Source organism: Pelodiscus sinensis, chromosome 2 (assembly GCF_049634645.1).
Source record: "Pelodiscus sinensis isolate JC-2024 chromosome 2, ASM4963464v1, whole genome shotgun sequence".
Classification (NCBI taxonomy): Eukaryota; Metazoa; Chordata; order Testudines; family Trionychidae; genus Pelodiscus; species Pelodiscus sinensis.
Window position 1 is genome coordinate 226,066,351 of NC_134712.1, and position 26,696 is coordinate 226,093,046.

The 26,696-nt window shown below is 43.7% G+C and overlaps 1 protein-coding gene across 11 annotated transcripts in view; it reads right to left on the reverse strand.

Annotated features, from left to right (window-relative positions):
- The window catches only part of ABI1 (abl interactor 1), a 142,623-nt gene extending 129,553 nt beyond the window's left edge, over window positions 1-13,070 (reverse strand). For 8 of the 11 annotated variants that reach the window (XM_075922547.1, XM_006115270.4, XM_006115276.4 and 5 more), the window contains exon 1: window positions 12,835-13,070. In XM_075922547.1, coding sequence (XP_075778662.1) covers window positions 12,835-12,951 — 117 coding nt within the window. In that variant the 5' untranslated portion in view covers window positions 12,952-13,070. The remainder of the gene's footprint in view (window positions 1-12,834) is intronic. The other 3 variants (XM_006115277.4, XM_006115273.4, XM_006115274.4) reach the window with 2 other exon arrangements.
- Between the last annotated feature and the right edge of the window lie 13,626 nt (window positions 13,071-26,696).

A 26,696-nucleotide genomic window follows, 5' to 3' on the forward strand; every position in this document is an offset into this window, starting at 1 on the left:
CCTTTTAAGCAAACGTTTCGAATGATCATGCTATATTTAGAGAAATGGTTCCTGTGTGTGCAAAGTAAGTACTTAAATATTTAATAAGAAACTGCACTATGGCCTTATTGCTCATATCCATGTTATAGTTCTTTGTCTATATACAAACTTTAGCCAAACGTAGTCTCTTAGGATACAAAATGAGACATTAAGTCTGCTAGGCGATAATTCATAGTTTAATATCACCAAACGTGATTTACAAGATAGACATAGTAAATCTCTTATCAGTTAATACTTGCACAAAAAATTGTTGCCCCATTTCCCCATCCTTGAAAAAAAAAATTTTTTGCAGTGTAAAATGCCTTTTAAAAAAAATGCAAGTACAGGTACTTCAATTTAAGCCACATGAAGGATTCCTGGAGTTATATCCTGTTCTGAAATTCCTAAGTTATCTATTGTCTGCTGAACAGTTATGTGGAATGGAAAGCAGATTGATTTGTTTTCCTTTACCGTAGCATGTTTTGAGAGTTACGGAAGTTAGTCAATTTACTTTAGACCTTTAACAAATACATTGAATTCGACAAAAGTAGTTAAGTTCTCAGAAGATACAAGATTTGTACTAATGACTGTTTGTAAGAAGTTTCTCTTTAAAACAGATAATTGACTGTATCAGAACTCAGTGAACTTCACTGTACTGAAATAAACCATGCTATCTATGATCCACCATTCTCTAAAGCAAAGTGAGTCTGATGCAAGATCAGTCACCCACACCAAAAAGGAGAAGAGAACACAAATACAAGAGGTTGATGTTTTTAGGAAGAAATATCTTGTGTCTATTTTTTGTATTCGATACTTAAACTACGCAGTATCTTGACCAAAGCAGATCAGACTTTTCATATAAAAAAACCACACACATCATACCAGAAGGATAGGACATTAGATCTGTATAGCTATTTTTTCCATTGTAACATGCTTTTTTGGCGCCAGCGGGAAGGAAACCTCCAATTTCCTCCAACAGGGTGAATTCCAAAGGTCAATCTTTAAAAAAAAAAATCCACACACGCTATGCCCATTTCTGCCTTTCTTCATGCATAGCTGACTGTTCAGTTGTTCTAGAACTGTGATTGCCACACACCATACTTCAAGTTACAGCAAAAAACACTGCATCCAAAAAGCACATTTAAGCAATTCAGCACATCGTCAAATTCTCATGTTCATTATTTATGCAATTAACTTTCAAAAGCTACAGAATCCATTCACAAATATAGAATGCGACCCCAGTTAAAGAGCTCACAATAAAACATCATTTACAAGTATCACATAGTATTTCAAGCCATATTAGATTATAGGCTCTGAATAAGATCTTTAAAAAAAAAAATCACATTTGATTTAATTATTAGGTGTTCCCACAACAATGTAACAGGAAAGCACAGAAGCAACAATAATTTAGTATCATGACCCATTGCTGTGTCAAAGATTAGCAGCGTGATTGCTGTTTGTCAGCTCTTTTGTGGACAAAATACTTCCACACCCTACCCCAGGGTTTGCATTATCAACAGGAGAGCCTTCCTGCCAAAAAAGCAGCCCTTCACACCGCCTCTTGCAGTGGCAAAACTTCTGCTTAATGCACTATTTAAACTTAGATGCTCTTAATTGTTTAATAATCCCTTACACTGAGATAACGGAGTCTCCATTTTTAAGATGATGAAATACAAATTTTTAGAAAAAGACATACAGATGGAATTAATACAGGTTCTCTGTTGCAGAGAACAGAATTAATTTAGTGACGTACATTCCATTGTTTAAATTAAAATAAAGCTGAGTTTGTATGTAAAGTAAAGAAAATCGTTTGTAGCATTCAACTACTGAGTGTGTTTTTCACTTGAACTTCAAATAAATAAATGTTTAACACGTGAAACGTAAAAGAATGTGCATCTAAAGTTTAAGGTTCAAAATGCAGTCCGAGATAATGCTGAACAGCAGCAAATCAACAACCTCTCTTAGCACACAAGGAGCCAGTCTGCAACTCTAACTTCCTCCCTTCAACTGAGAACAAAATCCATAGATAGCAAGCCTCCCAGCACAGGTTAAAAGACCTAGGCTAGGTCTACACGGAGAAGATTTGGCAAAAAAAACTGCTGTCCACATGAAAAAAGTCACCAAGTGAAAACCAGTCAAATCTGTCTTTGATTGCTTTATATTTCCTGGCCACATTGTTAGCACCCTCTGGGCAAAGCAAAGTGGAGAAGCATCCCACAGTACCTGGTGCCACCTTCAGTCGCTAAGCACTGTGGGAACAAATGATGTAGTGCTAGGCATTTTGGGAATGTGAAAATTGTCCCTTCAGCCATCTCTTTGCTTCCAGCCCTCTTCGGGCTTGCAGCTTACTTTCACATCACTTGAATGACAGTCCTTGCTGGAAACTTCAGCATCTGCTGAGAGAAAATCATGGATCCCACAATTCTCTCCCATGTATTCAATAGGCTTAAGACATCACACAAGGAAGCAGAGCTACTTATAAAATTAATAGAGAAAGATGACTTGGATGTGGACAATAATGGTGAGACGGAAAACAACAAAGTGTCATTGCATAAGGCTGTCACAGATAAGCTTTGCACCACAGACCATCACATTTGGGCTAGGGAAACCAACACTGCGTGGTGGAAGCACATTGTCATGCAGGTGTGGGATGAAAGCCTGTAGCTACAGAACTTTTGGATACGTAAAACCAGCTTTCTGGAGCTGTATGCTGAGCTGACCCCTGAACTGCAGGGGTCAGCTGCAGAGCTGCTCTTTCAGTAGAGAAGCACATAGCCATTGCACTGAGGAAGCTGGTGACTCCCAACTGCAACCATTCCTGAGCAAATCAGTTTGGAGTGGGGAAGTCTCCCATCAGAGCAGCACTTACGCAAGTATGCAGGACCACAAATTGCATTTTTCTGCATAGGACCAGGACTCTGGAAAATGTGGATGACAGAGGCTATGCTTTCCAAACTGTGGCAGAGCAATTGATGGCACTCATTCCCACTGAAGCACTTCCCACAGCGTACATCATTGTAAGGGATACTTCTCCATGGCGCTTCGAGTGTTTGTGGAACAACAGCCTGTTCAGCAAGCTGCATGCTAGGACTTCCTTTCTAGACCAGAAAATTATTGTGGGGGTTTTGGAAAAGCCTATAATGATCCTAGGTGATGTCATTTACCTCTTACAGCCCTGGCTCATGAAACCTTACACAGGGCACCTGAACAGCAGTAAGACACAGTGCCAGCAGTAAGACAGTTCAGTAACAGGCTACGCCAATGCTACATGCTTGTTGAATGTGCCTTTGGCAAATTGAAAGGGAGACAGAAGTGTCTCTATGGCAGGCTGGACCTTTTGGAGACTCATATCCCGAAGGTGATGGCCACGTGCGGTTGCTTACATAATGTGTGATTGTAAGGTGAAGCGTTTGACTATGGATGGAATAATGCAATAGTGCCTACACACAGTTTGAACAGACCAACAATGGCACTGTCAGAGGAGCCCATAAGGTGGCCATCAATATCAGGGAGGCTCTCAGGAACCACTTTGACAATAATAAGGACAGCTCACATTTCTGTGTTGGGGTTGCTTCTCTGTCTCATCACAGTGCTCATTCTGAGAGAGGCATTCCCATCAAACCCAAGGGATATTTCAGGCTCTCTCAGGCCACATAGGTTAGATCACAAAAAATAAACTCATGTCTCAACTTTTTCTTCTCTGATGTCTTTCAATTGGGATGTTCAGTGGTAAGGGTTACTGGAAAACTTCAGATTGGTGTTGACAGCTGTATGTTAAAGTTACAGATGCTGTGATGGGGAGTAGAGTGTGATGGAAAAAAACCCCACATTTCTGGATTGTGAAAATGAGAGGGCATAGAGAGTAGCTTACTGGATAAGGAATTTTGTACGTGCGGCCAAAAGGCTGATGTGTTGGCATGTAAAAAGAGCTCTGTATGGAAAAAGTTCTGTATATGTTGATAGTGGAGGCCTTTGGTTTTGTTCATTCTGCATCTAGGTAAGACTCTTCAGAATCTCATTTTGGTCTTCCATGAGTTTTAGCATGTGCTCAAGAATGTGTGTTCTCACATTGATCCCCATAACTTCCCCCCCCCCCACTCTGAAGATATGGAAGAGTTTGGCCACGGGTGTTTGAGTGACAAAACATACCCTTGACCAGATCCTCTCATCTTCCATGGTTTTTTCCTTAATTTATGGAATCTGCTGTTGAATATGCCTGACTTCCCAAGGTCTAGAAAAGTAACCATTAACAATAGAATCACTGTACTATTTATGATAAAGATTGTAACATTTCACTAATATGCACATCTCTGGAAAAAAATCCTGCTACTTTTCTTGTTGACCTAGCAGCACAAACAGATCTCTCCAGACCCTCTGATCAGGATGAGCTCTAAGGATAGGGGTGGTAAAGGAAGGACGCAGTGTTGGGCATGGGTCCCCAAAAAAGTACAGTCTGAGCTTGCGCAGCAGCTGCAAATGAAAACAATTTGTAATAAGCCTACCCTTGTCCTCAGGCTGAGAGTACTCTGGCTATCATACCCCCACTGAAGGTTAACAGGCACACCAGGGTTGAACTTCTGTTTGCCAGTAGGGAGCACCACTCCTTATGCAGCCAAACTCTGTGGTGTCTTGGTTGTGGCAGCAGAGTTTGAAGAATTGTTTGGGAGAGTGTTGTACCACAGCAGTGGTGAAATGGCAGCCCTGCCATGGAATCTCCATGAGAAAATTGGTAGGTACATCAGGCAAAGCTTCAACTCCATCTCCTAGCAAGATTCTATTCATATCTCGGTGTACACTGATGCTCTCACTGGACATAACGCAGACCCAGGCAGGTCTTAGCCAGCTTACAAGGCTAGAGAGCTTAGCCAAGGCCTCCATTGCCCTCCACCACCACCTTCCCACTGCAACTGCCATCCACTCCCACCCACCCACTATAACCAAGGGGTGGCAACTTTTCAGAAGTGCCATGCCAAGATTTAACTTATTCACTTCTATTTATGGATCTGTGTGCCCAGGGTAGGAGGAGACAGAGGCAGGCCGCATATGGTGTCCATGTTTTCTGAACCAGCTGCAGCTAAGGAGAACGGCTTAGTTTACATTAAACAGATAAAGCATTTTAATTTTCTCTTGTTAGTGTTTAAAATTAAATTTGATAAAAAGTAAAATATTAATTTATATCCAACACAAAAGGTTTCAATGTTTTCTTTATTTATGGCACGAGTGGGGAACCTTTTTTGGGTCAAGGGCCACTGACCCACAGAAAAAAAAAAAATCAGTTGGGAACCACATAAGTGAGAAGCAAAAAAACTCCTTCAAAAAAGCCCTACCTTCACTGATGTGGGCCCCAACTGAGACACCTCCCTCCTCTGGTGCTTCAGCCTCCCAGGGTGAGGGAAAGTGACAGGAAGGACTGATGTTCAGGGTTTCCCATAGGTTAGATTTACTTTTCTGGGGTTCCAGAGTTAGTAGATTGTATGGACTCCCTTAGGCCCTGGGGTAGGGACAAAAATAAGGGGTTCAGTGTATGACAGGACTGCCAGTGAGTGGGATAGGGATGGGGTGCAGGATCTGCAAGGGAGGTGGGGTGCAGAAGGCAGAGAGGTTATGAGGTCTGGGTGGGAGGTAGGGTGTGGAAACAGGCTGGGAGTAGGGTGCCTCAGCTGCACCAGAGCTTTTTAGCAGCCCAAGCAGCTGTGCCACCCCCAGCTGCACTAGAGCAACTTTGCACCCCACATGGCTGTTAACAGGACCCCCTCCCCACCTGCATAGCAAAGTACCCAGAGTCTCTTTCCTTGTTTCATGGCCCCACAGCTGTTCCCTTCCTTCATTTTCCACATCCAGGTGTGGGTCCCTCACAAACACTGGGACTTGTGAACAATTCCTCACTGCATGACGCATTGGTTGCCACCAGATTGACCCTAGGTGCTTCGTCTGTTTCCACTTCTTCATCAATAACTTCTATCTCCAAGAAAAGCTTTTCTGACTCTGTACTATGAAAAGTATCCACAATCTCCTTTGGTGTCGATGTGGGGTCTCCGCCCAGGATTGCATCCAATTCTTTATAAAATAGTATGCCCTGGGTGCAGCACTAGACCAGCTGTTTGCCACCTTCATATTCTGGTACTTACACTGGAGTTCCTTTATCTTGGCTCTGCACTGTAGAGTCTCTCACTCATAGCCCTTCTTCTCACACAGGGCTTGAGAAATGTGACCATAAGTGCCCCGGTTCCTATGAGTCACTTGCAGCTGTGACTGCACCAGTTCTTCACGTCATACTGATAAGATCCAAAAGCTCTGGGTGCTTCAAGCAGGAGAGTGTTTGGAGTGATCTTCTCAGGGAAACGGGTGAGTATGTCATGAGGACCACACCCAGGGTGTGTCTAGACTGCAGGGTTTTTTTGGAAAAACAGCCATTTTTTAAAAAAAATGTGACTTATGTCCACTCTGTTATTGCGTTCTTTTGAAAGAAAAATTGAAAGAATACAGGGGTTTTTCCAACGTTGGTAAGCCTCATTCTACGAGGAAGAACACCTTTCCTGAAAGAGCTCTTTTGGAAAAATGTGTGTAGATGCAGAAGAGGGAGTTTAAAAAAAAATCAGACCTCCAGGAAAAAAGCACAGGTGCTCTAGTGGCCACGCCGTCCATAGTAATCACAGTTTACATATGAGAGTGTCCAATCAGTGTGGACGCGCTTTCGAAAAAGATCACTTTTTCGATGCGCTTTTAAACTGTGGACCTTCTCTTTTGGAAGTTTTTTTTTTTTTTGAAGATCTCTTCCGAAAGAAGCTTGAAGTCTAAATGTACCCATAATGAGCCAGACACCAGGAAATGGATTTTTAAAGTTCCAGGGGTTCGTAGGTGGGAGCTCATGTGTTTATGTGGCTGCAGAGCAACAGAGTTCAAAGTGCTGACCAGAGCAGCTAATTGGGCATTGTGGGAAACATGCTAGCAGTCAATAAACTGGACAAAAATCCTACTATAGTACACACTACATAACTGTCAACAAAAATGGCAAGGGGAAGAGAAAAATCTCATATGGAGATGAAAGTTGTGTCACCAAAACTGGGTGTTTGTCATGACTTTTGTTGGGTCAGTGTGAATACCCTTCAGGTTTTGTGACAAAACTTGCAAGTGTAGACAAGGTCTTGGGGAGGGGATTATTTTTTAAGTACCTGTGAACAACAAAAGTTGTCTAAACTCCAGTTGAAGGACACAAAGCCTTAACCAGACCACAAGTAACACAGTGGGTCAATACTTGGCATAAATCTTCTGTGTTTACAAGCAGTTTTTTTAATAGACCCATTACTGAAGAAAACTCATTACATTAGCTCTTCTACTGTAATCAACTGCCGCAACTCAAAGGAAGAGGTCATGACTAAGGACGTTAAATTTAGATCAACTAAGCGAATAGTTGATGAAATTTGTGTCCACTATTCAATTAGTCAATAAAGGCACCTCTGCCTTTGAAATGTAGCAAGAGCCCTGGTGGTTCTTACTACATTTTAAAGGTGGAAGCACCGCAGGGAGCTTGGGGCCAACGGGGGAGGACAGGACTCAGAAAGTCCCAGCTCACCCCTGGCACCCCACAGAGCTTCTGCTTTTGAAATATAGCAAGTGCCATCACTGTGGGGGGAACCGGCTTTTAACCAAGTCACTAGTTGATTGTCCTATAAGCATTTGCTTATCGGATAGTCGACTAGTCGCTTACATTCCTAGTCATGACAATACTGAAGAACAAGGCTCCCTGTATGACTTCTATCATTCATTGCCAAACCCAATACGTTATTAGGGATATGGTAACTAAAGTTAAGCAATTACGCCCATTCAGAGTAGAAACTATGAAAGACATAATACAAGTTAGTATCTGTAGTTGAAGAGTTAAAACAGTTTTAGTTCCTCCTGCATATCTAATTCTTTCTATATTGTGTTGTCAAAGAAGGATCTAAGCACCATCAGAATCCCCAAATTGTTACATATCACAACCAATATCTTGGCAGTGTAATTGATAATAATCCTTCATGACTGCAACCTGCCAGAATAAAAACTGAGGGTTGTATTTTAAAATGTATACCTTTATGCCTTCATAGCAAAGAGTGTGTTTTTAAACTCAGGTTAGCTAACTCAGATGAAATAGTACCAAAGATGTGCCAACTAAATGTTTAAACTCAGACTAGAAGCCAAATTAAAACCTATAGGGGGAGCCTGTGGAGTGGAACTCGAGCTGCTATCCTTAGCTGCCGTATCTACAATTAATTTTACCCAAGTTAGAACACACTTTTTTCAGGGGGAAAGGGGCATTTGGGTTTTGGTTTGGTGCATGCAAGAAAGGCAAAGCCTTAGCTTTTTGTAAAAGGTTAACTGGTTACCCAATAACCATTAGGCTTACCAGAGTGCCTCCTGGGTAACTGGTTAACCAGACTGCCAGCCATGCCACAGCAGGGCCCCAGCAGGGACAGGCTGGCCTAGAACAGCACCCACCATGCCTGTCCACAGCCCCAGTGAGATCCCTCCACTATGGCTGCCCTGTACCAGCCTGCCAACTGTTAACCACTTAACTGCTTAAAGAATATAATTTAAAACCAATTAACTGTTTTGGCCCATATTTACATTCTTAGCTTGATGTTTACATATACACTACAACAAAAAGTCAGCTTAAGATACACAACTCCAGCTATACGAACAACGTAGCCCATCTCTCACCCGACGACTTCCCTTACTCTTCTCATTTGGGGTAGGGTAACTGAGTCACTATGATAGGAATCTGCGATCGACTCAATAGGTCCTCACTAATCCCAGTAAATAAACTGCTGGTGAATTGATCTCAGAGCATGGGTCCAGGCTGTAGTGTAGATGTAGCCCATGCAAGACAGCCTCCTGAAAGAGGTACAGTAGTCTTGAAAAATTGAGAGACTAGTTTTCTCCATCAGATACTACATTTCTAGCTGTTTTCAAATCACTAACACCTCCAAGCATAACCAGGAGTTCAAAGTATACAATTTACATCTAGTTTCAAGTTAAAACAAATAAGTTATTTATATTGTTTCCTAGTAATGACATTTTTAAAAGCACCCAACATTTATAATAAGAGGTAGTTGATGTTATTTACATTGCCTTCTCCCTTGTCCCTCTTCAGTCACACTAAAATTTCCCTTGAATATTTTGAATCTTCTTCTAACCTCATGAGCTCCTTTCAGTGCCTTCTCACAGCATTGTTCTTCCTTCCTATCAGATAATCAGCCTGGTAGACTAGCTACATTACTCTCTGGATTTCTACTTTGCTGTTGTTTCACTGCACCTGGTAGCCAGTAGCTGTTTCTCAGTTCCTTATAGCATTGACATCCAAAGATCAGCATCAGCTGCTAAGGGCAAAGTAGGAAGGAGAGAAAGGGAAGGGATAAGAAATGTGATGTAAGCTTAATTTTTCCAGACTTAGACATTTTTAATACACATTTCAAAAGACTTTGAGGGGGAAAAGTCAGTCATTTTATAAAAGGTTACATTCTTGCCACAGTGAAGAAAGAACACAAAGTATCAAATTGAGAACTATCAAAAAAAAGTATTTGCTACAACATTAATGGGCTTTAAACAAATAGGCTGTCAGACACTACACCAACGTTGATGCTTTTTACACTAAGCAGCTCAATGCTGTTTTCACAAAACCGAGATATCAGTAGTCCTGGTTCTATTGGAAATCTCAAAAAACTTTGTATGAGTAAGTCAAAGCCATAAAGCCAAATTATGAAGCACTCCATTTCTGAAGTATTTTAAACAGTATACTTAGTGTACAGTTCTCTCATATTGATCTGCTCTACCTTTTCTCAGCAACCTACTTATCTAGGTCTTAAATTACTGTCAATTCAATGGCACTTAATACAAATACCATATATTTTGTTTTGATAGCTCCTCATTCTCAAAACCAGACATTGCCTTGTATCTCACAGCCTGTAATCCTGTGGCATGCCACACCCCAATATTGACACTACTATTCCAGGAGACAGAAAGTAATTATCTCTACACTAGAGATGTAAATGGTTAACCAGTAAGCATCACCCTTAATGGATGGTGCATTTCAATTAACCCATGGAGGCAGGAGCAGCTCCCCATCTGCCACAGGCAGAGGGCTGCTCCAGCCCTATGGGTCCCAGCCCTTCCTGCAATAGGACCCATAGGGCTGGAACAACCACCTGCCTGTGGTGGTGAAGGTGGGAGACTCCATGCAATTGGGCTGGAGCAGCCCCTCCATCTGCCCATCCCTTTAAACCAGGCATGTCCAAAGTCCGGCCCGCGGGCCAATTGTGGCCCGTGTTCCGGTTTAATACGGCCCCCGCTTCCTCCCCCTCTCCCGGCTCCCCGGCGCTCTTTTGAACTGGCGCGCCCAGCGTGCCGCTTCCGGCCGCGCCGCCGCCGCCCATGGCCTCCGCGGTCCTAGAGCCTGCCCTGTAGGGCAGGTCCGCAGCCCTGCTCCCCCGCTCGGCTGCGGGTTCGCCCTGCCCCCGGGACGCCGTGAGGCCGGCGTGCCCTGTGCTCTCCACCCGCCTCCGACCCCGCGGGCCCTCCGCCTTGGGGCTGAGAGTGCGGGAACGGCCCTCACGCATGTTCACATCTTCAAATCTGGCCCTCTTTGAAAAAAGTTTGGACACCCCTGTTTTAAACCATTTAACTGGTTAAATATGTTTAGCTGGTTAACCAATTAAACGGGATTTTACATCCCTACTTTATACTATTCTAACTATAGAACAGATGGCTTTACACAACCACTAGGAAAATTGTTTTGCACTAAATGTCAATTTCTCATTTAGCACTTTTACTCAATTAGGCTAAAGCTGGACAGACTACATACTAGGTATAAAATCCACTAAACTACTACTTATTTATTCCCATTAGTTAATTCTGTTTCCTTGCAACAGGAATACACAGCTGTAGGAGGACAAAACTGTAAAATATACTGATTTGTGTACAGCTAGCCTTGATTCTTAAGGTGGTTCTTGGTTTGATGCGTTTCAAATGATCAATGAGGACATGTCTCTTAAAAAGATTTGAAAGCAACATGTAATGCCAGAAAGAGCTCTACAACTCTCCTGAAATAGAAAAAAGAGTTGACAGGTCAAAACATGTGCTGCAGTTACCACACTACTGTGTTTGTCATATTTCCCATGAGTAAACCCAAATGCAACCTCGCCTCTCTGAAGCATTTATATAACCAGCTTTTTTAGGGTGGAGCACGTAACTGAATAAGAACAGTTTAACCCTTATCGCCTGACACTGTGAGAAGGATTTATAGCCTTCTAAAACAAGTTCTGATTTGCTATTTGAATTTTAATTCAAATATCAAACAGCATTGCCTGACATGTCAGAAAAAAGTAATTTCACAAAGGGATGTTGAGGGATAGTTAAAGTTTGATAAAACCACTAAATTACTATCCCACTTGCACAAATAAAATAGTTGCTAGTTTCAGGCAAATGCTAAATATTAAAACATTAAAAGCTATATTAACTTTAAGTTACACCTAGCCCTAGGCAGTGATAGATTACAGTCAACAGGTTTACTTACATTGTAAGGAAAAGCCATAGTAAAAAAGCACAATTTTTAATTTCTCTTTCCTTAAGAAAGTTTTTCTGTGGACTACTTTGGGCATCTGGAAGGGCACTGTGTCCATTTCAGTTCACATGTATACATGCAATTATATCAATTATTTTCAGATGTATACAAAGATTACTATGAACATACTTTTCAAAGCCAAAATAAAAATGTACACACATGAGTTTTAAAAAGGGCTAAGGAAACTGAAGCAGCAAGATACAAGAACAAGTGCATTGGGGTGCACCTTGAGGCAAGAGACACCTGATTTAAAAATATTGCTATAGGATGTCTGAATTATGAAGCAAGCAGCTTTACTATCTCAGAAGGAGAAACTGCCATGCTGAAATAGCACATCATGTTTGCACATTACCGCCTATATACATGAGTACTGCTCATTGTAACAATTCAAAATCACCAGTACAGAATGCCAGGAATGCAATTCATGTATGTAGTTTTAAGTGAGAATTAGATGCCAACTATTAAAAAAAATCCACTGGGGGGGCAGGGCGACAGGGCGGGGGTGTCCCTTCTTTCTTCCCCAACATACAAACATATTTCTGCATTTGTCAGTCATTTGTATTTCAACACTCGCCACAGCCAGCATTTGCAAACCTCACACTTACATCCTTTCTGAAATTCACCTCTTTATACAACTAACAGGGAGAGAACACCCACCCCGGAAAGATGAAAAGGGCTGATGCCTATTACGTCTGTGCAACTGACTTAAGAACCCAGAACTTCAGGGTTTTTTTTTTTTTAAATGGTTAGTTTGATTATTGAAAATAACACTGTAGCCACTCCAAAGCCAAACGGCGGCGGGGGGGGGGGGGAGAGGGGGAGAAACGAAAGAGGAGGAGGAATTTGGTCTGACAGAGGCAGACTTTCAAGCGCTCAATCAGAGGCATATACAAATCCACCCTCTCCCCCATCTGGGCGCCGTGAGTCACAATAAAATAAATAATAAAAGAGACACACCCTCTGGGCTGAGCCGACAGAATCACCCCTCCCTGCTCACAAGCACAGGCGGCGTGGGGTGGGGGGAGTAAGAGGCACTGGGGCTAGAAAGTTGCAAGGCAGAGCGAAGAAGGGAGGGGGCGGAGGAACCGGGGCGCTGCGGCGGCGGCTGCCGGGCGATACAATGTATCGGCGGCGGCTCCTCCGGCTGTTGCAACATTCGGTGCCCACTTCCTGCACCCGCCAGTGCCGCCCTCCGCGCCCCGCCGGGCCGCCCTCACCTGGATGTAGTTGTTCTCGCAGTAGTCGGCCACCCGCGTGAGGTTCTGGTAGCTCTCGAGCAGCGCCCTCTTGCCCGAGGGGATCTCCTCCTCTAGCAGCATCTGCAGCTCTGCCATTTTCCTCCCCTCCGCATCGCTTCCTCTTGCATTAAAGAGACAGCGGCGGCGAGCCCACAACCCGCCTGGTATTGTGGGATTCCTCCTCGCCTCGCTTTCGTGAGGCCGCCCTGCTTTCCCCACCCACCCCGAAAATGCCCGTCGCACTGCATGCTGGGAGTTGTAGTCTGCTCCTCTCCAACCCCGCCCCCCTCCCCGCGGTATTTGGTTCTGGGAGTGGGCATGCGCCGGGGAAGCTGCAAGGTGTGGCTTGGGGTGGTTCTCTTCCCTTAGGCTGCGCCGTGGCTGAGCTCGGTGCTCGCTCCCACACGAGCAGTTTCTCACTAGAGGGAAAGCTGAGCTGTTAGTCCCACTCGTTTCACCGGCTTGGTTCAAAGCAGGATAGGGCTGGGCCAGCTGCAACTGAGGGAAATTAAACAGCATAGAGCCAGTTCCTCGGGGAGACCCGCTCTGCATTGCAACGGGGAGAGACAAAAGGCGTGACACTCAGTATTTAAACACCTTCTTCCCATCTACCCTGCCTCCCTGGATTATCCAGGCAGACCTTTCTCAGCGGCTGTAACAAACATTGAGATTGTCCACATATTAAAGACTTCTGAACGGCAGCCATTAACACTTTTCAGCATAACACTATTATTGCTCTTTTTTCTGGAATCAGTGTCCTGGTCTGACCTAGTGGTGCCCTTGTGCCACAAGATAGCAGATATCCTGGACCTGTACGTGGAGTTTCCAAATATAAGAGAAAGCAGTGATGTGAGATTTAGATATATTTTGATTAGAGAAAGCAGTCATATAGCACTTTAAAGGCTAACAAGATAGTTCATTAGGTGATGAGCTTTCGTGGAGCAGACCCACTTCTTCAGATCATACTCTGAAAGAGAATTGGTATGACCATTATGTAACAGAGGGATACAATGAAAAATGTAAACAAATTACAAACTAATGAATGGGCTACATAGAACAGAAGGTGGGGGCCAGGGGACACGGAAGGAGGAAATTGCTTATTAAGAGTTAATTAAGTGGCTAATCTGGACTTACTATGAATATCAAAAGGTGGGGAGGCTGTGTTTGTAATGTGTCAGGTAATTATCATCCATATTAAGGCCCATTCACAACCTGTCAAATTTTAGCATAAATAAAAGTTCTGAAGTCTCCCTCTGTAATCAGGTGTTAAAGTCTCTTTGTAGTAAGACGCATGTTGTCAGGTCTTTAAGGGAATGTCCAGTTTGATTAAAATGGTGGCTGATAGGTTTCTGTGTGTGGAGATGTCTGATGTCAGAACTTCAGCCTGCATTTTAATCAAACTGGCCATAGCATGCATGTCCAATAGCATGCAGATAATCATGGATTCTAGGAATCCAAGCCCAGCAACAGGTCCAATATCCAGTTGATTCCAAGGGAGCAATCTGGGCCTCAGGTATTTACTTTAGTCAGAGCTCAAGGCAAAGAGCCTCATACAGTTCCTTCTTTCCCCAATTGGCTTCTACACAGCAAAACCTCACATAACCCAACACTACCAACAATACAGCATGTCTTTACAAGATTCAAAATTTGCTTGTATGCCAAGGAGAATAATGTGGAAGAATATGTTTATAGGACCACTTGGTTATCATCTGCGTGACAGTGTGCTAGAGGCTAAAGAGCAAGCCAGCTGTCTTGTCACTTAGATGCCACTTAGTTCCCGAGAGAAAGCAGAGGGAGATAATTAGATAGGCTGACTGGGTGAGATAAGGAGTCAATTAGCCCATCAGCCCAAGTCTGATAGAGATGCACAGGAAGGAAGTGGTGGAAAGAGGCTAGTTGTGCTAAGTCACTTCTACATAGCAGAGCTAAACTCGAATTAAACTATGTAACTTCAGCTATGTCAATTGTGTAGCTGAAGTCGAAATAGCTTAATTTGCCTTTTGGCATAGTCTACACTGCAGGAAGTCGAAGGAAGAACACTTTTTCTTCAACTTCCCTCACTCTTCATGAAATGATGGTTACCATGAGTCAGAGTAATAAGTCCTCCAGCTCAACATTATTTTGAAATAAAGGCTTGTAGCATAGATGCACACTATGTTATTTGGGAATAACGCTGCTGTATAGATAGCCATAGAGGGCTCTGGGAAGGGAGATTTTTATTCCACTCAAGTCCAGAGGTGTGGGTCAAAAGCACTGCAGATATTGTAAACAGATTGTTGCATAGTGAGTGCTGTGGTGGCAGTGAAAGGAACTTAAAATGAACACGTACTACAAATGTGCAACCATTGAATTTTGCAGTTTCTTCACGGAAGACCCCACTTGCCACAACATTACTTCAGCCCCATTTGCAGACAGGGAAAACAAGGGCAAGTAACTCACTCAGTCTCACAAAGCAAGCCAACAGCAGAGTGCATGCATAGAGCACCTGCCCTGACTCCATGGGCAAATCTAGACTACCCTCAGCTTCAGAAAGAAGATATGCAAATTAGGTGTGAATTTGCATATCTTCTTCCAATCCCTTTTTCGGAAGAGGATTTTTGAAAAAAAAAAAAAGCAGTCTAGATGGGGTTTTTCACGCAAAAACCCCTTTTTCAAAAAAAACCTGTAAACCTAATTTTTTGAGGAATAAGGGTTCTTTTGAAAAAGGGAGGGTTTTGCATGAAAAACCCCATCTAGACTACTTTTTTTTTTTTAAATCCTCTTCCGAAAAAGGGATCGGAAGAAGATATGCAAATTCATACCTAATTTGCATATCTTTCGGAAGCCGAGGGGAGTCTAGACATGCCTCAAAGGTCATACTGAAAGAGAATAGAAAATGGTATCTTCAAGCTCTGCCCCTGGAGTTACGCTTGGGAGGAACATATATGGTCTCATGCCCCTCCTTAATATACCATGATTCCTGCATAGGATGCTGCCCAGTGCAGTGGCTGCATTCTCCCAGGTACCTGCTATGCTGCACTAGGCAGCATAGCCAGAGGCTGCCTGGGAGGAGGCACAGCGAGAAGGGGCGCTGCCCCACTAGGTAACATGCCAAGGAGATGAGGAGAGCTGGATCGGGGGTGGAAATAAGTCATATGGAGGTGGGGCTATGTGGGGAGATTTCATGGGGGTGGGAAGCCTACATTCCCCTTCAGCTGGTGCTCCCTTTGTGACCATTCCACTAATCAGCCCTGCTCTGTCCACAAAATGCTATCCTTGTGAGTTGTTTGCATGAGATTCTGCTCATAGTCGATCCTGTAGCTGTTTAAAACATGTTGATGTCATTAAGTTCTCTGAGTTCCATCTGGCTTCTTCATTTTGGCTCCCTCTCAGTGGGAGTTGCAGATACCTATGGGCTCATCCTTGGGCTTGGCTCATTTTTTATTGGCGGGAGAGGGGGGAGAGGAAGTAAGTGGTGCTATAGTGCAAACAGCACTCACTTGTGGCACCAAAATGAGACTTTACTCACAGTAATTTGTCCAGATCTGTGACCTTCTGTCTTCTTTCTTAGGCCTTGCCTGCAGTGGCAAGCTTTACCACTGGTGTGTAGTTACTAGGGATGTAAACTCCCGTTCAGTTGGTTACCTGATTACCAGTTAACCCATTAAAGAGGGCATGGGCAGAGGCTGCTCCAGCCTAGCCAGAGCAGTCCCTGCCTGCTGGGAGTTTGGGCCTACCACAGTCAGAGGCAGCTCAGATCATCCCCTATCCAAACAGGCTCCCTGTGGGGCTGGAGCAGACCCCTGCCCACAGCAGGAGGGGAGATGCTCCAGCCCCCACCAATTAACAGTTAACTGTAAACAGTAAGCATCACCGGTTAACCTTTCACATCCCAGCTATTAGTTACACGGGTATGACTTCCCCCCCATGTCAACTTATTCTGATATATGAGTGGTTTTGGCCTGTGTGCCTTGCGCGCTTGTGTGGCCACTCAGGATTCAAGTGCCACCCAGCTTATTAGCAGAGCACTCAGCTTTGTTCCTACGGTTGGTACATGTTTGCATATGCCTGGTACACACAGAAAAATGTATTCCGCGCATGGATAGAAAAATTTAGCGGGAACATTGGGTTTAGGGTTGCCAGCCACCCACCCACCCACACCAAACACACATCCTGTGTGGCTACTACCAAGAGCCACCAAGCTGGGAACAAAGCGGGAAGCAGCAGAGCCTGCTCTGCAAAAGCCGCTGTCTGCTACCCAAAGCAGAGAGGCTATGTCTACACTGGCGAGTTATTGCACAAGTACGGCCATTCTTGCGCAAGAATCCGCTGAGCATCTACACTGCCCACCCACTCTTGTGCAAGTAAATGTACAGTACGGCGTGATAAGAGACAGCTCCGTGCAGGCCTGGTCCACGTGGGTGTTGAAGGTGGCCTGGCCGTGGTGCAATCGGCCCATGTATGTCCGCATCAGCCAGGCCATCAGGGGGTAGGCTGCATCCTGACTGCCCCAATGCTGAAGTCCTGCTGGGGGAAGTAGGTGCCCACCTCCAGCCTGTGACACAGGCCTGAGTGCCAGAAGATTTGGGAGTCGTGGGAATCCCAGCCACTCCCCCTGCCAAGCTTTTGCATGCTACCACAGGCTCCCAGCGCGGATCACGGCCCTGCCTCCCAGCCACTGCCCCCACCCCCTCCAGGCTTCTGTCTGGTGCCCAGCCAGAAAAACAGAAAATACTGGACATTGTACATGTCCGGTATTTTCTGAATTTTTTTTTACCGGACAGAGGGTGCAAATACCGGAACACATGGCAACCCTAACTGGGTTTAGTAGTTAGTTTAAACCCCTTTTCCAAAACAAGGAAAGTTTAAATTGGAAAAAAAAATTGCAACTCATAAAAGAATAAGAATTTCTGCCCATATGGTTATGCCAGGAATGCTATACTGATATAAATCCAGATCTTAAGTTATACCAAAAAATCTTTCCTGGACAAAGTGTTGCAGGATAAATTAAACTTTTAACAATGTTGATATTTCAGTTGTCAGTGAGCATTCTGAGTTAACACTGCACTGAGATGAATGGGGCAGTTTATACCTCTTAGAAACAATGTGCCACACTAAGTATTCACATAAGCATCTCTGCATTGGCTTACACTCAATTCATATTTCTGAGGTTGTCTCCTCAGCCATAATAGCTAAAGACTTCCTTAATGAAAGCTGAGATTCCAGAAAACAAGAGTGCCCATATATCATACCACTATTTGCTCACTGTTTCCAAGCTCTGCCTGACTTGGAATTCAGTGCCCTGTCCACTGGACAACACTGCCACTCATTGCTTGTTGCTAGGCAGCAGCAGTGCTTTGCAATGGCAGAGCAAGCACACTCAAGGCAGCCATTAAACTGCTGGCTTGAGAAATGCACAAAATAAGAGTCACAATAATTAACAGTTTTATAGTGTTTTATTCTGACTAGATCTTTCTTCTCTAACATATTTGCCCTTTTCCTATCCCAATCTGTTCTCACACTTCTCTTGTTCCTCTCCCTCCCTCCTCCATGCTAGTCTTTTCTGTTATTCCATTTCTTCACTCCCCCACAAATGTTTCCAATCAATTCTAGGATACCCCAGTACTCTGTCCTTCCCATTCCCTCTATCCCACTCTGTCTTCTCAAATTCTATATTCTGCTATATTTCCTGTTGCCCCCTCCTGTCCTTTCATCTTTCCTAACTAGCCTCTCACTATTAAGTACTCTCCTCCCAAATAGCTTTTGTCCCTTCATTTTCCATCTCATCACAGAAATTCTTCCCCACTCCTATTGCATCCAGTTCTCAGCCTTACCTCCTTCCATACTTACCCTTCCTCTTGTTTTTTGTCCTCCTATCACTCTCAGGGTATGTCTACACTAGCCATCCTAGTTCAAACTAGGGTGGCTAATGTAGTCATTCGAACTTGCAAATGAAGCCCGGGATTAAAATATCCCGGGCTTTATTTGCATGTTCCCGGGCGCCGCCATTTTTAAATGCCCCTAGTTCGAACCCCCTGCCCACGGCCTCCTCATTGCAGGAGGAGTAATGGTAGTTAGAATTAGGAGCTTTAATTCGAACTACCTAGCCCGTGCCATGTGTAGCCACGGGCGGGGTGTTCAAACTACCGAGCATTTAAAAATGGCGGTGCCTGGGAACATGCAAATAAAGCCCGGGATATTTTAATCCCGGGCTTCATTTGCAAGTTCGAATGACTACATTAGCCACCCTAGTTCGAACTAAGGTGGCAGTGTAGACATACCCTCAGATGTCTGCAGTTAAAAGCTAGATTGATCTTCTATAAGACCCCTCATAATGTCACTGAAAGCCTGAAGTCCTACAATGGCTCAAGGCAATGCAGCCTGCAGTATTTGAGAAAGCCAAGAAATGGCTTGCCCTGTGGGGAGAAAAAGGAGCCAAGAATCTGCAGAGTCAGCCACATATGGAAGCAGGCAGCCTACTCCTTCTTCCTGGGTATTAAGTTTCTAAACAGGATGACAATAGTGAAAGGGTGAGCTGGTCAGCCTCACAGGACAGTAGTAAAATTAACTGAATTCGGGTTGATGTTGAACAATGTAATGGAAACATTGGGCTATTTTAAAGCAGTATCTTAAAGAAGAGTGGTTGCTTTCTAGCAGTGATCCTAATTAACACGTTTCACAGGTAGCTTTAATACTAAGAATAAATCTGATTGCCAGGTGCCAGCCAGCCTTGATATACTAATATATACAACTTTGAGACGCACTTACAGAATCAGGCAGGCTCATTAATTAGAAGCTCCTTGTGTGTGTGTTTTTTTTTTTTTTCATTTTTGGTACAGCATCACAGAAGCTGTCAGAATTAAATAAGGTTTTCTTTCCACAGTGTGATGCCTTTGCAGTTCAAAACTGACACGGCCATTTTCTCTGCCATATACATTGACAGCTCAAGTCCAGTTTTCTCCACCTTCATGCCAGCTCTCTCCACTATTGAAACAGCAAAGCTCCAGTTGGTTGAAACTGGAACAGATGTTAACCTATAAGGTTCAATGTTGTGGGCCATGCTGTATCCTCAGCTCCCACTGAAGCCAACATGTATAGGATCAAGTGCATAGTCTCCTCTCACCTGTTGATATGAATTACTCTTATGGGACAAGAAAATACATTCAAACAGACAGTTCAGAAAAATAGAACATCATCCCCTCTTAAATACTGTTGACACTGTGCAACCTCTCAATCAAACTGAGAAATCTGTGGATGATGTGGGTACAAAGCTATGATTGAGAGATGGGAGATTTGCTACTGGGAACATTTTAAAAAAATAGTTTGCACCATTTGGTATAATCCAACAGATTCCAAAGACAGAAAATTTGCTATTCAGCAGAAAGATTTTTTATGCTTATTTTAATTTTTCATGTAGCTTTTTGTAGTAAATCAGGAATAATTTCTTTTGAGTCTGAGACTGATTACATCTCTCAGCTTTAGTTCAGATATTAATCAGTCTCCGCAATCATTTATTGCTTCCTCTAGCAAATGTAATAGAAATTATTCCTGCCTTGATTACCATTAACAGGAGTTACCTGTACTGAAAGAATGCACCCCAGAGGGAAAATGTCTTGGTTCTGACGGCAGCTAATGAAAATGAGGGCCTCCTCTGTGATCTGCAGGCACAATCAAAGGTGCATTCACAAATTAGTGGAAGAGGCTTCCTATTGCGTTCAGCTACGTTTGGATTTATTTGATCATAACCATCAAGCTCATACAGTATATTTTTGTGGATACTGTGGTTTTTTTCTGTTTGCAAGTTAATTGAGGGCTTTTAAACAAACTTTGGCACCCAGCAAAATACAAAACTCTTTTATGTCAGAGAAATACTTATAACATTAATTTAAAATAATTATTACACATGCAGAAGTAGCTACTAGTCTATGTTTTCTCCTTTTTCTCAAAAGAGCAAAAGAAATTAGAATGTAGTCATCATTTCTTTTAGTAAAATAATGGACTTGTCTGTACTATACCTGAAGTAGAAGACACTTTCACGTTTCCAAAAATTCCTTTGCTTGTCTGTCCAGGCTTAATACTACACCCCTCACTATAATATCTCTTCATAGTCATTTCTATGAGTAATCTTGGATAGAAAAGAAATAAAATATTTGTCAATATCTTACATATTTATTAGGAAAATCACAATCCTGATTGATACATAGAATAAAAATTAGGATGACATTTTATACGGGAAATATACTACAGAGAGATCACTATATTATAGGTGCAGCTGATAGTCTACATACAGTAAAGATTGCCTGATACTTCCCATTGTAAGATGCTGTTTCAGTTCTTGTTATTCTTTGGAAAATTAATTCAGGGGCTGAAATTGTCCATTTTGTGTAACTTCCTCTCCTTGTAAGAAAAAATTATCCCAAGGCTTGCTTGTCCTGTATAGCAAAGGAATAATGGGGTTTACATACAACATCTATTCTTAGAGATTTAATCAATGGGTAACTAGATCAAGTAACTCTTATCATTACACACAGCAATGGCACATTGTGCTTGTTACATGATCTTCTATTAGGATTTGTGCCTTGGGTGTCCCAGGGAGGAGGGAAAGGATGGGGAGAGAGGCAAATTACATCATAATACAACACAAAGGGTAATTTATTCCACTGCTGCAGTTACAGCTGAAAGCCACCTGATGGCTTGAAAAGGCAATGTAGTTTGTGAATGCTACTCTCCGTCCATGTGTGAATGGAATACCTCAAAACTGCTCAAGTACTTAACAATTCCTTTACTGGCTTAACTATTTGAACTGGGCAGAGGCCTGTGCTGTTTGGACCAGCATGTTATTCTGTTGTACACACTGGCATGCATATGGGGTGTGCCAGGTGTGCCCAGGCACACCCTAATGTCTTAGGGTATGTCTAAACTACATGGCTCCATCAACGGAGCCATGTAGATTAGTTTATGCAAAAACGGGAAATGAAGCTGTGATTTAAATAATCACCGCTTAATTTAAATCAAAATGGCTGCCATGCTGTGCCGATCAGCTGTTTGTCGGCACAGCGCGGAAGTCTAGATGAGGATCTGCCGACCCCAGAACCCTTCGTCGGCAGATCCTGTAATCCTCATTTCACGAGGCATAAAGGATCTGCCGACGAAAGGTTCTCAAGTCGGCAGATCGCCGTCTAGACTGCCGCACTGTGCCAACAATCAGCTGATCAGCACAGAGTGGCAGCCATTTTTATTTAAATGAAGAGGCGATTATTTAAATCGTCGCTTCATTTCCCTTTGCCGTCCTGCCTAATCTACATGGCTCCATCGACAGAGCCATGTAGTCTAGACACACCCTTAGGGTTGCCAGGTATACGGTTTTCTACGGGACAGTCCGTTTTTTTTGCGCTCTATCCAGTAAAAAAAAAATCCAGAAAATACTGGACATGAGCAATGTCCTGTATTTTCTGGTTTTCCGACTGGGCACCCAAAAGCCTGGCAGAGGGAGTGGCTGGAAGGTGGGGCATGATCGGCGCTGGGAGCCCTGGTAGCATGTGAAGAGGAGGGGCAGCCCGGTCCATGCTCCTGCATGCTGGTCAAGTGCGTGGTGGAGCGGCAGCCGGACTGACTTGCGCTTCGCCTGGACCATAAGGGGGGCAGGAGCGTCCTGGGATCTGCACTGCCCGGATCAGTCCCGCTCCCCACCGGCTGATATGCTCCTCCCGCCCCTGCCCCTCCTGTCTGGCCAGTTGGTTCTCCCAAGCTTCTTCTCCCGATCTTCCCCGGCCAGCCCCGCTGCACCTACCTCCAGCCCTGCTTCCGGCAGCGAGTTCTCCCCTCCTCTCCCAATCTCCCCCGGCCGGCCCCACTGTACCCAACTCCCGCCCCCGCCTCCAGCTCTACCTCCCACCGGCCGGTTCCTCCTCCCCATCTTCCCTGGCCAGCCCTGCTGCACCCGCTGACAGTGCTGCTTCCAGCGGCCAGTTCTCCCCTCCTCCTCCTGAGCTCCCCTGGCCAGCCCTGCTCCGCCTGATCCCCTCCCCCCACCGACCAGCTCTGCATCCTGTCAGCCGCCCCCCCATTTCCTCCGGCCAGCTCCCAACCCCCTCCTGCTAGCTCTGCTTCCCGTCCCTCCCCCTTCCTCCCGTCCAGCCCCGCTCCCTTCCTGGCCAGTACCTCCCCCGGCCCATGATGTGTGTCCGGTATTTTTTTTTAAGACTACCTGGTAACCCTATAATGTCTCAAAAAAAGTGGCTATGCATTTTAATTTAATCGCATGATACACTTTTAGTTTTAAAGTATTATGCAATAAGCATCGAATTACACATGTAAAAAACAAAATAAGAAGTACAATGTCCCATACTTAAGTTTGTATTTTTTAAGTAAAGTTTAGTTGTTAATTTAAAAAAAATTAAGTTTAGTTAAATTTTAGTTTCTTTAGTTTGTTTGATGAATAAAAATAATGTCCTTTAAGTATTCAATAAATGTTCGCCTTTAAAAAAAATAAAAAATAAAATTCCCTGGATGCACACCGTAATGAAATGTGCTGTGCACGCCTATGCATACATTTGTAGAAGTTAGCAGATGACTGCTGTTTAGGATTGCTAATCCTCCCAGTTTTGCTAAGAATCACCAGGCTCAAATCTTCTGGAATCTACTGAGGCCAAATCAGGATATTTTAGTCTACTAGAAATCTAGCGCAGGGGTGCAGCAGGGTTAAAGCAGGCTCCCTGCCTTCCCTGACCCTATACCACTCCTGGAAGTAGCTAGTGATAGAAATGTAGCCGTGTTAGTCTGGGGTAGCTGAAGCAAAATGCAGGACAATGTAGCACTTTAAAGACTAACAAGATGGTTTATTAGATGATGAGCTTTCGTGGGCCAGACCCACTTCCTCAGATCAAATAGTGGAAGAAAATAGTCACAACCATATATACCAAAGGATACAATTAAAAAAATGAACACATATGAAAAGGACAAATCACATTTCAGAAGAGGAGGGGGATGCAGGGGGGGGGGGAAGGAAGGAAGGTAAGTGTCTGTGAATTGATGATATTAGAGGTGGGGAGAGTGGGATGTTTGTGAGTTAATGGTATTAGAGGTGATAATTGGGGAAGCTATCTTGGTAATGGGTAAGATAGACTGAGTGTTTGTTCATTCCTTTTTGGAGAGTGTCAAATTTTAACATGAATGACAGTTCAGAGGATTCCCTTTCAAGTGCAGATGTAACAGGTCTTTGTAGCAGAATGCAGGTGGTTAAGCCATTGAGAGAGTGTCCTTTCTGGTTAAAATGGCAAGAAATTGTTTTTTCTTTGTGATCTTGTCTGATATCTGTTTTGTGGGCATTAATCCTTTGGCGAAGTGTCTGAGATGTTTGTCCAATGTACATAGCAGATGGACACTTTCGGCACATGATAGCATAGATTATATTTCTGGATTACCAAGATAGCTTCCCCAATTATCACCTCTGATACAGAGGCGGAAGCATGGAATGGTAGGGGGATCCTCAGGAGTGAGGCTGGAGCACACTGGCTGTCAGCTCCACCCCCAGATAATATAGAACAGGGATCCCCAAACTTTTTGACACGGGAACCAGTAAATCCATTCACGAACTTTTGGAGGACCGGTAATGTTCATTTGCATATCTGCATATTCATTAATCAAATGATGAATATTCAAAGAAGTTGTTTGCACGTGGACAGCAGCAGGCGGTGAGGAGGAGCCACGCACGGCGGGGACGCTCTGGAGGCGGGGTGGGAGGACGCGCGGGGGGGCCGGGGCTTGGGCCCGGGCCCGCTCCAGAAAGAACTGGGGGAGAGACCACATATTGGTGGAGCTGGGCCCCCGGCTCTGTAACTCACCGGCACTTACAGGTTCAGGGAAGCGGGGCCTGAATCGGCCTAAGGCCGGCCCTGCCGGCAGCCACCAGCCATACTGAGGGCCGGTATTTTTTTCCCACGGCCTGGTACCGGGCCGCAGCCCATAGTTTGGGAAACTCTGCTTTAGAATAGTCAACTAACCAATAAGAATTCTTCAGGTTACTTGATTATTCAATTAACTGATATTTAACATCCCTACCCCAGAGACTACACCCCTCCTGCACTCTATCCCCTGTCTCAGTCCTGAGTTTGCACCTAGCACCCAAACTCTTTCCCAGAGCCCACACCCCTCCCCCCTTCCCAGAGCCCACACCCTGCACCCTCTACCAGATCCCAATCTCCTTCCCCAGTCCTGAGGCCTCTCATAGAGCCGGCACCTCACAACTCTTCTGCACCTCAATCTCATTCCTGAGGCTCAGCTCAGAGGCTCTCCCACACTCTGAACTCCTTGGCCCCAGTCCAGAGCCCATCCCCCCTCTCATACCCCAACTCCCTGTCAAGTGAAAGTGAATGAGGGTAAGGGAGCAAGAAAGAGAGGGAGATGGGGGGGGGCTAGTGTGATTAGACAGTTGGCAACCCTACTGTAATAATAACTTAAATATGCAGCCATAGATGTTAGTACTAGAAAAGGCCTTGTGAATCATCTAGTCAGGCTCCCTAACAATGCAGGATTGTTCCCCTCAGGACAATTTCTAGACTCTTACCCATTCTAGTTTTAAGAGTTCCTAGTAATAAAGTCTATAAGTTTCCAATATTCCCAATGGCAAATTATTCCACAGCCTAATATAATGTTGTTGCAATATATTGAACCTATTTGTCTACACATTTGGATTATAAAAGGATTTAATATAACCAAGTTGGAACATATTTATTTACACGTCAGGACAGTAACATTGATGTGATCATTCAGGAGTTGCTACCAACCTCAGTGAGTCACTTTTGATCCAATATTAGGTCTTTTCTGCACAGGAGAGTGTTAACAGTTATACTGGTATAGTTAAACTGATATAAATTCCTATCCATGTGGACACTTATTCCAATCAAAATGTCTGTTTGCAGTTTAGCTTGAAGCCCTCCCAAGAGAGAGAAACCAAACTAAAAAAGGTAGTGATTTGAATGACTGTCCACACATTGGGTTACATTGGTAATATAATTTTAAATTCATACCTGTAGCTTATATAATTTTCCTATGAAGGCAACCCTTATTCTGCCAAAGCTTGAGAAAGTGAGGATCTTCAACAGCACATTTCTCCTGTGCTGGTGATTGCAAATCTAAAATAACTTACATTCCTTCAGCCATCACAGGCAGCAAGTAGGAACAGTTCTAGCTATGAGAGTTTGTATGCATCTTTCATTGAAATCAGTGATCAAAATGCTAAATCCAGGACTCAAGGGAATTCTGCAGTTTTGTAACACTCCCTAAAGAATGTTGAGTCCCATAAATAGATTGCATTTTATCCTCATCTGTGACACTGAAAAGTTAATCTTTTAATATTCAAGTAGAGTGTATCATTTATAGTTAATCCAAGGATGGAATTAATTCAAGTTACTCATGAAGATTAAAAACATATTTTGTTCTTTACCATTTCAGAACATTATGCCTGGAAAGGAAAAAGGAAAGGAATCTACTTTATCCTAAAATGTTGCAACATCTATTGGTCAAGTTGGGCCACATTAGGAAAGTATTGAGATGCCAAGATTAGAATGAGAGAACTGAGGGAGATTGTGAGTATAATAACTATCCTCTTCAGGTATTTAAGACATCTGTCACTTTGGTTTCCAAGTGCAACTTCTCTGTAAATATATATGTGGACATATACAAGTTGAGCCTCTCTAGTCTGGCACCTTTGAGACCTGACCAGTGCCAGAGAATTTGCCAGACCACAGGAGGTCAATATCATCTATCAGCATTACCAACACTTCCCCGGATTACTGGGCTCTTTGAAGACGTTTAGGGGTAAATTAGAGTTAAACAACAGCACAGAAAACTGAGAGCCAGGA